We start from the raw sequence: 14585 nt of genomic DNA, 5'->3' as shown, positions 1-14585 counted from the left end.
TTAGCAACCCCCCCCCCCCCAAAAAAAAACCAAAAAACCAAGCCACGCACTGTCATACTTCCAAAAGCAAAAGCTATCACTTTATCTCCATAAATTTAATGACCCACAACCCAAATACATCCAAGTCTAAAGAGAGTTCTACACTGGAGAAATGACTTTTATCTCCCCGAAGAAGTGTGATTACCTTATCCTTCAGCAAAATTTCATATGTTGTTAGGAGTATGTTAAATTTTAATCGTTTGGTCTGTGGATGCATCCATTCATGAGTTCTAATCTACAAAAAGAATCAAGTGAACTATAAGCTAAAGAAAAAAGGTCTTGTTGACTGGCATTAATTTAAGTACTGCAGCAATGGAAATGTTTAATGACATACAATAATATGATCACAAAACAGAAGCACGACATATTAACGTACACAAGACTGAACTTCCAACCTCCAAAAATATTTTGTTTAAACTTCTGAATCAACAGCAAAGAATTTCTACAAAACATTTTTTACTTTAATGGCTAAGATTACTAACATTCAGAGAACAAACCAACAACCTTTCAGGAAATAAATTAAGATCATGACTGGCTTGCTTACATATTTATTTTTACTGTATACACCTAAATAATCATATGGCAGAAGATAATTTGTTTTCAAATGCAAGACTAAATTCTTAATCCTGTTCACTGTTGAGCAGGAAGGAGATCTTTCACACACATTTATACCAGATCAAAATCTAAGCTTTCAATTTGCATCTTAAACACATAGTGTTTCAGTAAGTACTTGCTCAGTCCTAACCAAAATATTGGAGATTAGCAGAGGACAGGAATATGAAGTCAGTCTTGTTTATCTACAAGCGTTTCCAATGATAAAGAAAGATACTCACCATATTTCTGCTAGTTATATCTCCTAAGTAAACTACAGCATTCATCTGAGGAGCCCAAGTTTGAATCTCTCTCTGCCAAGATGTCAAGGTAGAAAGTGGCACGACCAGCAAGAAAGGCCCATACAATTGATGTTCGTGAAACAGGTAGTTCAGAAAAGAAATTGTTTGTATTGTTTTACCCAGACCCATTTCATCCGCAAGAATACAGCTATTCCCTCTAAAAAAAATTTAGGGGGGGGTGTAGAGAGGGGGAGGGATTGGACAAGAAGAAATTATCTTTTGAACATAAAAGCCACTCATACAAGTTTGCAAGATTTTGCAACTATATGTCTTGAAGAAGTTTATTTCCATTGTTTCTCCTTAAAAACAGCTTCCACCACCCCCCGTCCCCACTTAATACTTTAATTAAATTAACAAAAAGCTTGCAATTATTCCTCATGAGTCTAATTTTAAAAGTGTAACACTAATGTTGACATTTCAGAAGGGTTTTCTGGTTTTACTGTTTTAGGTTTGTTTGTTTTTTAAAAATATGACTTACTCCCATATGAATCTAAAAGCAGAGCAACAACAGAGCTTAGCTGTTTTTTGAGAACACCCATGGAATGGTAAGCTTTGGTACTACTTAGAGCAAAACAACTCCCCTCAGATCTCTACTTTGAGCTTACTGCATGAAACCCTCCATCTTAAAACAAAATACAGAAAAATCAATCTCAAAGTTTTACAAACACTTACAATTTACAAACAGAAAAACTCATTTCAGACTATACTTACTTGCACCAAGAGTGAGCAAGCCAATTCAATCCATTTAACTGATAATCTCTTAACTCTAAACTTTCATGTCCTCCAATGTAAGATGGTTGTTTTTTTAGTGCAACAAACCTTGGCCTCTGTTTTAGAACCTGTCAAAAGCAAACTGATCGTCAGTCCTACTACTGACTGAAGTTACCAAAATGTCTTCCTATAGAAAAAATAGCAGTAGGGATCTACTGGGTCACCAAGTCTAGCCTTTATCCACTGACGAAAACTAGGCCATATAAAAAGACCAAACAATTTGCAAGTTGAAATTAGTTTGATTGCTAATCTAAATTTCACAACGGAAGTGACATTAACTTACCCAAAGTTTACTTTTAAAATAAACTACAATACTAAACAAGCCCATCTTTGAATGCCAGTAAAAACACAGGGGACTGCTATCTACAAAAAGCTACTCTTAGTAGTGGTATTTTCCATATATATTACTATATATCATTATTACTATTCTGAACAACCTTCAAAAAATATTTCATATTATGTATTTTATCTCCACATTCATAGAAGATTTTCACATTTTTTCTGTCACAACTGATGCAGTAGCTTGAACCTGGCCAGCCAGTAAGATGCCAGCCAGTTGCTTACTCCCCAATGGGACAGGGGAGAGAATCGAAAGGGCAAGAGAGAAAAACTTGTGGGTCAAAATAAAGAGTTTACTGGGTGAAGGAAAAAACCCCAACCAACCAAAACAAAAACCCACAACCAAAAAAACCACCCAGAAGTGACAGAAAGGGAGTCACACATCAACTCAACAGCAGACTGACGACCAGCAAGTCTCCAAGTAACAGCCACCTTTGAACCCCCTGCTCAGCCCACCCAGTTTTATTGCTGAACATGACATTAAATGGCATGGAGTACCTCTTTGGTCAGTTGGGGTCAGCTGTGCTGGCTGTGTTCCCTCCCAGCCCCTTGCCCTCCCCCAGCCTACTCATAACAGGGAAGGCATAGCAAGAAACGGAGAAGGCCTTGACACTGTGCAAACACTGTTCAGCAACAGCCAAAACACTAGTGTGTTATCAACACTGTTTAGGTCACAAATCTAAAACATGGGCCATACAGGCTGCTATGAAGAAAATTAACTCCATCACAGCCAGACCCAGTACAACTGATTATAAAACTATTGCAAATTACAAACTCACCTTGCAGTCCTTAAAGGGAGTGGTCTTGGATTGATTTCTGCTGAAGTACTCATCAATGCGTGCCTGAAACTTTTTGGCAATGAGCGCACCATCTTCCCAGCTACATTCTGAGTAAGGCAGACCCTGCCATTTGCAATAGTAGTCTGGATAACCAGCCGCTGATTTCTGATTTGAATGAGCTGCAGAAATACACCAGAGATATCTGATCAGCATTTTACTTTTCTATCTTATGAAAACACTCATTTTAGGTAATAAGACAACATAAGCTAGCTTCATAGCACAGACAGTATGACAACTTTTCTCTTTACCCGAAGTTTTGTTTTGGATTAAAAAGTTAGTGATATTAACATTCTAAATTTCTTAACTACAAATGCAACATATAAGCAGTGAACATACAGAATTCTCAACACTGTTTTCTGTCCTCAAGTTTTTAACATACCAATTATTCTTTCCACTATCTGATATTGTTTATGTAGATCATCTGTAAGCTCCTGCTGGCAGTTGTAATATTCCACATCTTCCGGGGAAGCATTTTTCAGCCTGTAATGGGAATTAATTTACAACACTTATTACACTGTATAGTTCTAAAACTAAGAAAGTTTGGCAACTCTAAAGCTCTGAATGTAAGCATCACAGGAATGTTGCTTAGAAAGCTTCTTTGAAGGGACAACTTAGAAATTCCTACTACAAAATTGTTGCATCTAGCCTAGGTACCTCATCATTAATGACTGAGAAAGCTTACCAAGAGACACAACTACTACAGCTACAGGTGGTACTAGTCATGCAGGTAATTCAGAACACCTATTCTCAACAGTAAGTAGTGTACTTTACAGGGTATTTTCATGGAACAGTATTCAGGGTGGCTCACTCCATAAGAATCCATCTTATGATTAAGTTGCTAAAAATCCCACCAGTATTCATTGATTATCTTAACATACTAATTAAAACTGAACACCAAGAAGGTGACTTTAAAATGTATGGCTTTCTTCAGATTTTTATTCTCAGGCTTGAACCTCAGGTTTGAGCCAAGAAAACTGAATTCTTCAAAGTAATCTGGAACAGGCTAATGCACGAAGAAAACATTAATCTCTGCAGCGATTCCTGAAGAACTCTGATCAAAGTGTAATGACAAAATTAGTAAAAGGTACAATTTATTATTTATTTTTAAACACTACCCATCTTGTTAAAATGCCATTTATAACACACACTATCTTAAACATACTAATAACTCTGAACACCAAGAAGGTGACTTTAAAATGTATGGCTTTCTTCAGATTTTTATTCTCAGGCTTGAACCTCAGGTTTGAGCCAAGAAAACTGAATTCTTCAAAGTAATCTGGAACAGGCTAATGCACGAAGAAAACATTAATCTCTGCAGCGATTCCTGAAGAACTCTGATCAAAGTGTAATGACAAAATTAGTAAAAGGTACAATTTATTATTTATTTTTAAACACTACCCATCTTGTTAAAATGCCATTTATAACACACACACACTAAAATCAGGTTCAGAAAATTATCTTACAGGAACATGTTAAGGAGGCTTCAACTTCAGAGTTTTTGTCTTCCTCTTGCATAAACACTTGAAATTATGCCCTCAAAAAGAGGTAACAGGTCTCAGAAACACAACAGAACATCTACATTACAAAATAAGTATCGTGGAAGTCTACATAAAAATATTCACCATCGTTTTGTTTCCTGATCCTTTTTCTTGTAGTTGTCCAGTTTCTTCATTCCTTTAACATTTTGTTGCTTAAGTGTTTCCTCAGTTTCCCAAGTGTTATGGATGTGTGACCAACCTTTCCATTTAATAAGATACTGTATTTCTCCTGACTCCTTTGACTTTTCAAACGCAGCATTTGGGTCACCATCTGCCTCAACTGCATAGATGGTGGTTGCAGCACCTGTGGCTGAGAAAGAAACCACATCATAAGCCTTAATTAAGTGTTCATTGTCATATGTTAACCAGTAACAAATGTAGTGTAGAAAAGCAATTAGTGATATTTTTAGATGAGCATACACTTGACGAGTACCTACAGCTCTCATGTCATTACTCTTATTTGAACAATTACGACGTAGATATGTTAACACATGCACAAGTAGTCAAAAGAGAATCAAAAAAGCAACGAAAACTTCTGCACTTAACCTACAATATCTTATCTTTTCTCATGAGAATTTTCTTGGCATTCCTAGTTTTGAAAGTGATCATCAGGGAATGCTCCACTACTTGTTGTCTTCTCTGTTATATTGCTCTCATCTCTGAGCATACAAAAGACATCTGACGTTACGCTTGGTCAGCCTTGAGATGTCAATAACCTACTACTAGGCATACTATAAATCTATTTCTTCCTAAACATGTTTTACTACTTTTTCTGCCTTTGTTATCTTACCTGGGAAAATTTTTAATTAAGTACAGTCTTTATCACAGCTGAAGCATACTAGCAGCAGCAGGAAACAGGCTCATTTCTGTGAGGACAGCCAGGTAAGGAAATGAGCCCAGCAAGCTGCAAGGGCCAGATAAAGCAACAGAGAGTGGCAACAGCAAAAGACAGCACAAGCAGCAACATCATCTGGGCAGGAAGAATATAAGAAGCTTAGTTCCAAAGGCTTTGACCACAGCAGTAACACTATGCATTGGAGCAGGATACGCTAGAATTTGGGACAGCACAGGAGAAAAAAGTTGAGAGGAAGAAGAGTGCAAGTTCTGAGATGGGTCAGAAACTTTAGAGATTGGGTATAACTAATGGAGAAAGGTAGCTCTGAAGTGCAAGGGGCCCAGGGTTTGGGGGATTTTTTTTGTGTTTGTTTTTATAATTAGAATCCTAATTTGCAGATTCAAACACATAAGCAGAACTGCTAGATACTGCATCCCTCCCATTATTGCTGGAAATACAACATGCCTACCACTATTCACAAAATAGTTTTAAGAATTCATATGCAAGTGCACCACTGAAATTTTAGATGCATTTTGTAGTCATTCCACATATTGTACTGTACTGAGACAATGTGTACAGCAATAACTGAAATCGTAACCTCAGTGGTTCAGCCTTGCCAACACCATCTTTCAGGGTTCACATTACTAGTCAGCTCACCTACCTAGTCCACATTCTCCACTCCACTGCATATAATTTATACTGATGAAGTATCACTAAACTGTCCAAACAGTGGTGTAACAACATGGTATGCATTTATGCAATACGGAGCTATCTTCCACTTCATTTTTATTTTCTACTTAGGTATGCAGTTCTTCCACATTTTACTTTGCAACACTTAGAAGGGACTTTAAAAAGGAACATCCTTATGAATATGAAAGACAAAACAAGATGACTTTTTGGTAACTTTAACATTATTGCTGTTTATAAACCTCACAGGTGACCTACAGCTGAGAACATTTGCTGAAGTTGTACCACAATGCACTCCAGGATCTTAAGAACACCGAAAAAAAAGAAAAAATACCTCCTTTTCGGCCAACTCGACTATCCATGAACTTCTCTATAGTTTCAAATTCATCTTCTTCAGTTTGTGGGACATCTTCTCCACAAACTTCCAGCAAATCATCAGAATCTGTCTTGGTTTCTTCAGCTTCTTTGTAACTAACATTAACTGTTGCCTGGCGACGAGATCCTCTCTTATCATAATCATCATCATCATCCTCTTCCTCCTCCTCCTCGTCCTCCGATGAATCAAGTTGCCTCTTTTTCAGTCCTGCACTCTTTTTCCCACTTTTTGACTTAATTCTTGAAGACAGTAAGATATGACACAACAATGATGTTTGTTGGACAACTATAAATCTTCGGTATTGCTTTCTGAACACACGTATTTCATGAATGCTCAGTTACTCCACTTTCAGTTACAGCAGACAGGAAAGGTATTCACTAGAAAGCATTAGTATATTAACATCTTATGTAGCCTTAAAAAAAACTTCATTTTTTTTAATAAGCATTAATGTTTTCATTCGCATGTATACTAGTAGTAAATACTCAATTGCTTATTAGAAATAGTACCAGAGTATCCAAATGCATGACTTCTTACCTGCTTGGAGGTTTCCGGCTTTTGACCTTGTTTTTTGGCTCATAGTCAGATTCACTCTCTTCACAACTGCTTTTCTCCCTGTCTTCCTCTGATTCAGAATCGGAACCAGTTCCCGATACTGACCCTGATCCCGACATTTGCCAGTCTTCACTGTACATATTGAAAGACAAAAGAGTAACTTATATTGTTGTTTTTTTTTTTTTTAAATCAGGTATTCATGCACAGGGTATCTGCTGTAGTTTCAACATTCTTCACAGAAATAAAAATCTTGTAACAGTTATCTCACCTAATGAGACAGAAAATTATTATCAATGAATAATAGGTAAGTAAAAATGCCAAATGGCTTCAAAGGGAGTTGGACTAAATTTTCTGTTATCAAAAGGCAGATTTAAAATCCAACATAAACCAAAAATCTGGATTTCTATATAAATTTCAGCATGAAGAAATGAGTTAACATGACATTAAGAAACCAAAGCACTTAAACAAGTCTAACTGGAAAGATACTTATTTATCAGAACTTACACATGCTCAAATCAAAGCCCTGTCATATTATGCTCTGGAGAGTCCCACATTGTCCAATGCCTAGGGTCCCTGTGGCCCATGTGAAAAAATTTGCAACTTTAGCACAGGAATCAAAAATATAGAGGCAGATTTGAGAAATGACCAGAAAAACTTGAATTGCAGCAACCTCTGAGTGGCACTGGCTCCCAAAACCTCCCACTGAGCTCCTAGATGAGTGCTTCACAACCAGGCAAGATAATACAAGTAAGACACTTGCGACTGAGCAGCAGGATCTCCTTGTTCCTGCTTAACTGAGATCTTCTACTTTGCAACAGGAAAGACATACCCACTGATGAACAGTATCTTGTTTCAAACTCTGACTTTATACAGGCAAATTTAATCTTAATAGCTTCATGAAAAAGAAAGAAAAAAGAAGTCTGGTATACGTTATTGAAACATTGCTAAATCTTTATACTAACATCAGGTTTAGGTTTACTTGACCAAGGTGCTAGAGTAGTAATGTTCATCAAAGCTGGAATATTACCAAGAAATCTCTTCCTTAAATTTCCAGCCAGGAAGCCTAGGGATCAGTGCTTTGATCCCTCTCTTCTTCTCTCTTTCCTGTCTTCCAGGACATTCGGTCCTGGAGAAAATTACATTCCCATTGTTCCAGTCATCCAAGACAAATACATATATGCGTCTATTGTACAGACAGCCCATGGCCAATGGTACAGAATTTCTTATTACAGAATGTCTTACTTTTTCTGCAAACAGTAAATTAAAAGAATAACAACATAAATCCATGACCTGTATTTATTTGGAGATATAAAAAACAGATATAAAGCACCATCCTCTAAGGCTTGATCATGTACCAAGTTATATATTGAGAAATCTCCGATCTGCATGTCAGATAACAACTGCACACATACTTGTTCAGAAAAGCCATAGGACAAAAATTCAAGCACTGGATATATGAAGTGATTTGGTTACGGGTCCCTAAACTTAAATATCTTTCCTGTAACAGAGTATGCTATGAGATGCAATCAAATTCTTAACTAACAAAAGACTATGAATAACAGCTCATTGCTAGGAAAGTACCATTTTGCACAGTTACCGTCTTTTTTTTTTTTTGCACACACACCCCCTTTTTTGTTGTCCCCCGAACTACCATTTCTTTAAGATATTATACTGGCAACCCTGAACACTGAGGTGACTCATGAACTGGGAGAAGAGTAACGATAGAACAGATCAATTTCTACACACAATTCATAAAAAACACAGGTCACTGCCTCTCACTGCCACAATAACGTATAATCCTTTTCACAAACTTTTTGATCTATCACTTAGAAGCAGCTTATTTTCAGTTAAAATTCTTTGCTAGTCAATAAAGTTAATTACTATCAGAACTATAAAAACTTTTAAACATGTCAGAGGGGGAAAAAACAAAAAAAAAACAAAACAGAATTTGGCATTAACTAAGGGATTCTAACTTAAATTTCTTGTGAGACAACCTACTTATGTAGTTTCCAATTTCTACAAGATTTTTTTAGGGAGGGCCTTCAGCTCAAAAATAAACCGCAACGAAGTATTTTAAAAATAAAAGCACTGATGAAAATTTTTGAACAATACTGCAGACTCTTTTGCTCAGAAATTAATATGATATAGATGTTCCTTTGGGAGTTTATTTTAAATATTCCAAAACGTTTATCAAAATTGGAAAAGGAAGATCAAGATGAATTAAAAAAGGAGCTTAAGCATTTCAAGTGTGGAGAAATGAAGCACGAATTACGAGAATATGTCACTATGACAAAAAAATTGTATGATATTACTTACTCTTTATGTTTTTTCTTCTTGGTTTCACTGGATGAGTCATCTGCAGAATCTTCACTACTTGATGAGTCCTGCAGGTGAAGAAAAAAACCCCCCAATTCATTGCCACAAAAAGAATGAAGTACTTCTAACATTAAAAAGATAAATCAGCTCCCACTTTCAAACTGGAGGCATACTATTCATGTTTTACTCTCTTCATCCCTCACAGTGTAGCTGTTAATGCAGAATGAGATAAGGACTGCTATTGTTTTTGTATTTATCCATCTACGAACACATTGTGCCAGCACAACTCTAGAGAACATCACAAAAAAAATCTGTCTTAAAAAATAATTGTTGTGCCTACATAAAAACAGTCATGGTTTAAGCTGCCCCAAGTTAATCAACATGATGGTTCTATCAAAATCCTAATAAAATCTCCTTCCCTCAGGAGCTTTCTCAGCTTCCATATTCTCTCACATTTAAACACCAGTTTAAGAAAATTTTGAAAATACCATGTTTCTTCTTTCTCTACACTAAAAAAAAAAACAAAACCCTCTTAAAACTGGATTTTCCTAACACTAATCTCATTGAGATTAAGTTTAGATTTAGATTAAGTTTTATCCTGAAAAACATATTTCAGAAAGAGAGTACTTAACAGCAGCTGTAAATTAATGTTTTAATGATAGGTAATTAAGTTCTGTATTTAAGTTTTAATGATGAGCTGCAAAACCAGACAAAAACAGAAATCCAACCAAATGAGTGTGACTACACTGCATAGTTTTTGTAACGAAGGAGAAAAAGTCTGCTTTGTAAATAAATTCCATTTCATAGTCACTAGTGTCCTTAAAAGATGTTTCTACTGCAAAAAGTCAACATTCTTTAGCCTATGATTTAGGTTTTAAAATACCTAGAATACAGGTGTCATTCTTAAAATACAGGAATTTTTTTGTAGTAACTGGTACAAAATTTGCAAAAATTTAGTTTTCTATTCCATACAGAATTTTTGAAAACCACAGTAGCTACCCTTATACAGAAACAAGTTGAAAAAAAAAATCTTTTAGCATTTTTAACTGTCTTTACAAAACTCAAGAAGCCAAAAATACAACGCAAGTCAGTACTGTGTGGCTTGGAAATTCTGTCCATACATCACAGAATATCTACCTAAAAATACCACATAATCAAGGCTGCTATAATTCTGGCACAACTCACTTGAAAACAAGTAACTAGAGACATTTTTACTTTTCGTTATAAAAATGTCAGTTATTTGAATGTTACTTTCATAGACCAAAACCAGACTTTTACGCATACTTAGAGAATATAACTTGGCTCTACGTAATTTTATTCTAACATATGAGACAATGAGACTGGCACGTTTACATTTTAAAAATCTAAATTATGTTATTCACCTCTTCTGAACCGCTGTCTGAGGAGGCTGCCTTGTGTTGTTGCTTCTTGAGCACTGCTTGTCTTTGCACAGCAAGTATACTTGGACTAGACTTCCAAAACTGAACAGGAACGGAGATGCAAGAGTCAGTTAAAGATACTGAAAGTCTGCAGTTTACCACATATTTACTTTTCCTAAGTAACATCACTATTAAGACTGATCTTAAGTCTTATCAATTAAAAAAATTCACTACAAAATATTGCATGCACTAACAACATCAGATAGCTTTTTAAAGTATTAAGATTTCTGCAGAACAGAATGTTACATAATAATTGCCAGGACAATTTCTACAGCACATTTAATGTTGTGTAGGTATTGTTAAGATAAAACATTTATAAAGTACATTTTTAAACTGACCCGGATAAATCCATTCAGACCACTTAGCTGATATGTTTTTGTTTCATACAGTAAAACTGAGGTACATGAACAAAAATATATACAGAGAATCCTTAACAGTCTTCAATTCTTTTGTTAATTAATATATGACTACCTTCCATATATATGGTCTACCACCCCAATTAAGTCCATATAACACAGGAGAGTGCAGGTAATTTTGGCCCACTGGATTTGAGAGATTTCTAAACACCACTTTTCCCTGAATTTAGCTGACCTACTGATAAAGAAAGCCAACTGTATGTAAGCTTGACATTTTATACAATCATTTATTGATACAAGGAAATTAAGCATTAGAGAAACAATGTAAAAAATAGAACTTCAGAAATAACAAAATTATGTGTACCTTTGTCTTCCATAAGTTCCAGTAAATTACTGCGTGCTTCTGCATGATGAAATTTAGGTAAGCATTTAACTCAAAATACTTTAAAGTGTGAGAATTTTAAAAGCGTCAGTTTAAGTATTTATCCACGAGAAACTTAGCCCAATGTTTAAACAGCTAAGCAAATGCATTCACTAACACAACCAAGCTAAAATCTAATTAAAAACACTTCATTACCTCTTATTTTTTTTAATATGAAAACTGCTCTTGAAACTACCTGCACAGAATGATTTTTTTAAAATAATTTTTTCCCCCACAAAGGGTTCATTTATATGTTTTGTTTACCTCAGATCCATCAACTTTTGGCGGTTTAGCTTGAATTTGTTTCTTCTCTCTAGATGTGTCAGACTCTGATTCTGACTGAGTGCCTGACTCTGAACCAGAGTCAGAGTCACTGCTGCCCGACTGGCTGCTGCTTCTGTCACTACTGCTTCCAGAGCTTGAACCGGATCCAGAACCTGATGCTGACCCGGAATCGTCATCTGATCGGCTGCAATGAGAAGTCAGTAGGATATTACACAATTGCCAAAGTAAGAGGATTAAAAGAAAAAAAGTTGCCTTAGCTTCACCTATAAAACAACTGTTAGGTTAGACCAGACAAATGGGTAGCACACAAATGGATGCAGTAGATTAAATAAGTTGAGATGAATAAAGTTAAAAATAAACAAGAAATGAGAATTCAGAGTGTAACCAGATACTCTTTGTGAAGCCTAAAAAAAGCAAGATAAAGCAAGAACATTCAAATTAATACAGAGGAGTCAAGCAAGGGACATAAAAGTGGTAGAAATATTTCTTACCCTCGCAAATTTTCCGCCCCCACCCCCTCCAAAATCCTTGTTTAGCTCCATCAAACCCCATATACACACCTCTTAACAGTTAAGTCTACTCCACAAAGACCTGTCCAACTAAAACATAAAAAAGTTTTCAATCTTTATAGATCAGCAATACTCTTTAAAAAAAACAAAAAAAAGAATTTAGAAGTACATATCTCTCAAAAAAAAAAAAAAGGTGCTACGCAGACCGTGTTTTTCTGTTAAAATAACAGCAGTAAAATTCCCCATGCAGACAACTCTGAATTTGTCACTGATGGTATGACTTGTGCCCAGGCGCTTTCCTTGGCATATACTTGAGCTGCCAGATTATTCCACCTGTATAATCATTTTACATCAGATTTAACATACTTAGAAAGCACAATATTTAAAGATAAATATTTATTTTAGGACCATTCAAAAACTTAGAAACATTTGGTTTTCTACAACAACTTCACGAAGTAGCCAAGTTAAAACTTTGATAAGATTCCTCATTAGGTTAATACTAGCATATTTCAAAGATATCATGAGAAAAAAATTGGAATCACACTACCACAGAGCAAAATAATTTCAAATTATGTACACACTGACTGCAAATGCTGAAAAAACAGAGTAAACATGAAGCCAGAATCAAAAATGATAAAATCAAAAGCTGGTATCAAAACCTAGCTGATCTCTGCCAGCACAATTCATCTGGCTGACAGTCAGCTGGAGGGGGAGTGGGAAGAGGGCAGATTGATCATCCTCTGTCCTAGAACATACTTAACTGACAACATTTTAAAACCACAAAACAAAGCAAAAATCACTCCTCTTTCTGCTTTTGCTAACACCAACAAAACTGTACCAGTAAAGAAGAAATGAAGGTATTCATAAACAGACTCCTTTAGACTGCACCTCAAATCAGCCATCTACATCTGTCATCTTTGAAAGAAAGAGAAAGAAACAGACATGTTTCTTGTTCTAAAGGGGGAGATATGGAGAAACACACTGCTGCTGGGTTTCCTTGCACATGCCGAGAGGAAAACTGGGAAGCAACAAGGCTGCTCCCAAACTTCCTAGTTCTGTCATCAATGGCTTACTTCAGGCATGGTGCTATAACACTATTGTCACTTGCCAAATAAAGCAGGGCACCTGCTACAGAATATGACCAGAGTTTAAACTGTTTACCAGGAGTTAATGGCACTCCATGATATCTTCCGAAGAGATTTTAATTGTAATAGTGTTTTTGTACGCAAATGTTACCTTACCTTTAATGCTCAGTAAATCAGACCATTATAAAACAACAGCATTTCTCAGCATAGCAAAGTGCCATAAGTAAATGTCAGGGGGACTGTGGAAGTCAGCACTAATTCTAAATGAAGAGAAATAGAAGAAAATTCAGCACGGAGAAACCTTGAGACACAAGTAAATACCAGCCAGACAAGTCCCACTGACAAAAAGCCACCAAAAATGTCTAAATCCTACATAACCTTGGAGGAGGGGAAGGGAATCAAATACTTCCATGCAGGACAAAGCTTGCTCAAAGAGGGCAATAATAACGTGGATTACCAAATCTAACAAAGATGCAAAACGCTAGGCCATAAGGATGGTAATTAAGTTAGCTTTGCATACTGCAGTAAAATATTTCATACACACTAATATAGTGCTAACCATAGGCTCAATTGCACATAGAGCCAGAGGCAACCAAAACAAAGTACCTCTTTTCTAAGGTAGCATGGGGAAACTGACACTGGAATACGCCATCTTGGTCAAATAACTTGCCAACATTATGAGAAACATGTAAACCAGCTACAGGAAAGAATGGTGGAGAGACCAAGGGGGGAGGGGAAGGAAGGAAAAAATTCCAGTTTACCTAGATAAGTAAGCAAAAATCACATCAGTCAGATTCACAGTTGATGGGAAATATTAAGCGGTTTGACATTCAACATACAAATTAAGTGGTAAGTTCAAAAACAAAGGCACTGAGATAGGGGGGAAAAAAAAGTCTAGTAGATGATTGTTGTGGTTTAACCCGGCAGGCAGCTAAACACCACACAGCCGATCTCTCACTCCCTCATACAAATTAAGTGGTAAGTTCAAAAACAAAGGCACTGAGATAGGGGGGAAAAAAAAGTCTAGTAGATGATTGTTGTGGTTTAACCCGGCAGGCAGCTAAACACCACCCAGCCGATCTCTCACTCCCTCCACCCACAGTGGGATGGGGGAGAGAATTGGGGGGGGAGGAGGAGGGGGAAGTAAAATTTGTGGGTTGAGATAAAGACAATTTAATAGGACAGAAAAGGAAGGGAAAATAATAATAATGATAAAAGAATATACAAAGTAAGTGATGCACACTGCAATTGCTCACCACCTGCTGATCGATGCCCAGCCAGTTCCCGAGCAGCGGCTGCGCGCCC

General features: G+C 36.3%; 1 protein-coding gene across 1 annotated transcript in view; it reads right to left on the bottom strand.

Moving 5' to 3' along the window:
• Positions 1-14585, bottom strand: part of CHD1 (chromodomain helicase DNA binding protein 1) — a 65319-nt gene that overhangs the window by 25652 nt on the left and 25082 nt on the right. Inside the window, exons 3-14 of the mRNA XM_009275822.1 lie at positions 11666-11870; positions 11345-11383; positions 10568-10666; positions 9186-9253; positions 6852-7001; positions 6276-6556; positions 4504-4729; positions 3261-3361; positions 2822-3000; positions 1644-1771; positions 873-1089; positions 185-274 (exon numbers count right to left, since the gene is read on the bottom strand). Coding sequence (XP_009274097.1) covers positions 185-274; positions 873-1089; positions 1644-1771; positions 2822-3000; positions 3261-3361; positions 4504-4729; positions 6276-6556; positions 6852-7001; positions 9186-9253; positions 10568-10666; positions 11345-11383; positions 11666-11870 — 1783 coding nt within the window. The remainder of the gene's footprint in view (positions 1-184; positions 275-872; positions 1090-1643; positions 1772-2821; positions 3001-3260; positions 3362-4503; positions 4730-6275; positions 6557-6851; positions 7002-9185; positions 9254-10567; positions 10667-11344; positions 11384-11665; positions 11871-14585) is intronic.

Source organism: Aptenodytes forsteri, unplaced genomic scaffold (genome assembly GCF_000699145.1).
Source record: "Aptenodytes forsteri isolate BGI_AS27 unplaced genomic scaffold, ASM69914v1 Scaffold91, whole genome shotgun sequence".
Taxonomy (NCBI): Eukaryota; Metazoa; Chordata; class Aves; order Sphenisciformes; family Spheniscidae; genus Aptenodytes; species Aptenodytes forsteri.
Note: the sequence above shows the minus strand (reverse complement) of the source record. Positions and strands in the feature narration are given on the sequence as shown.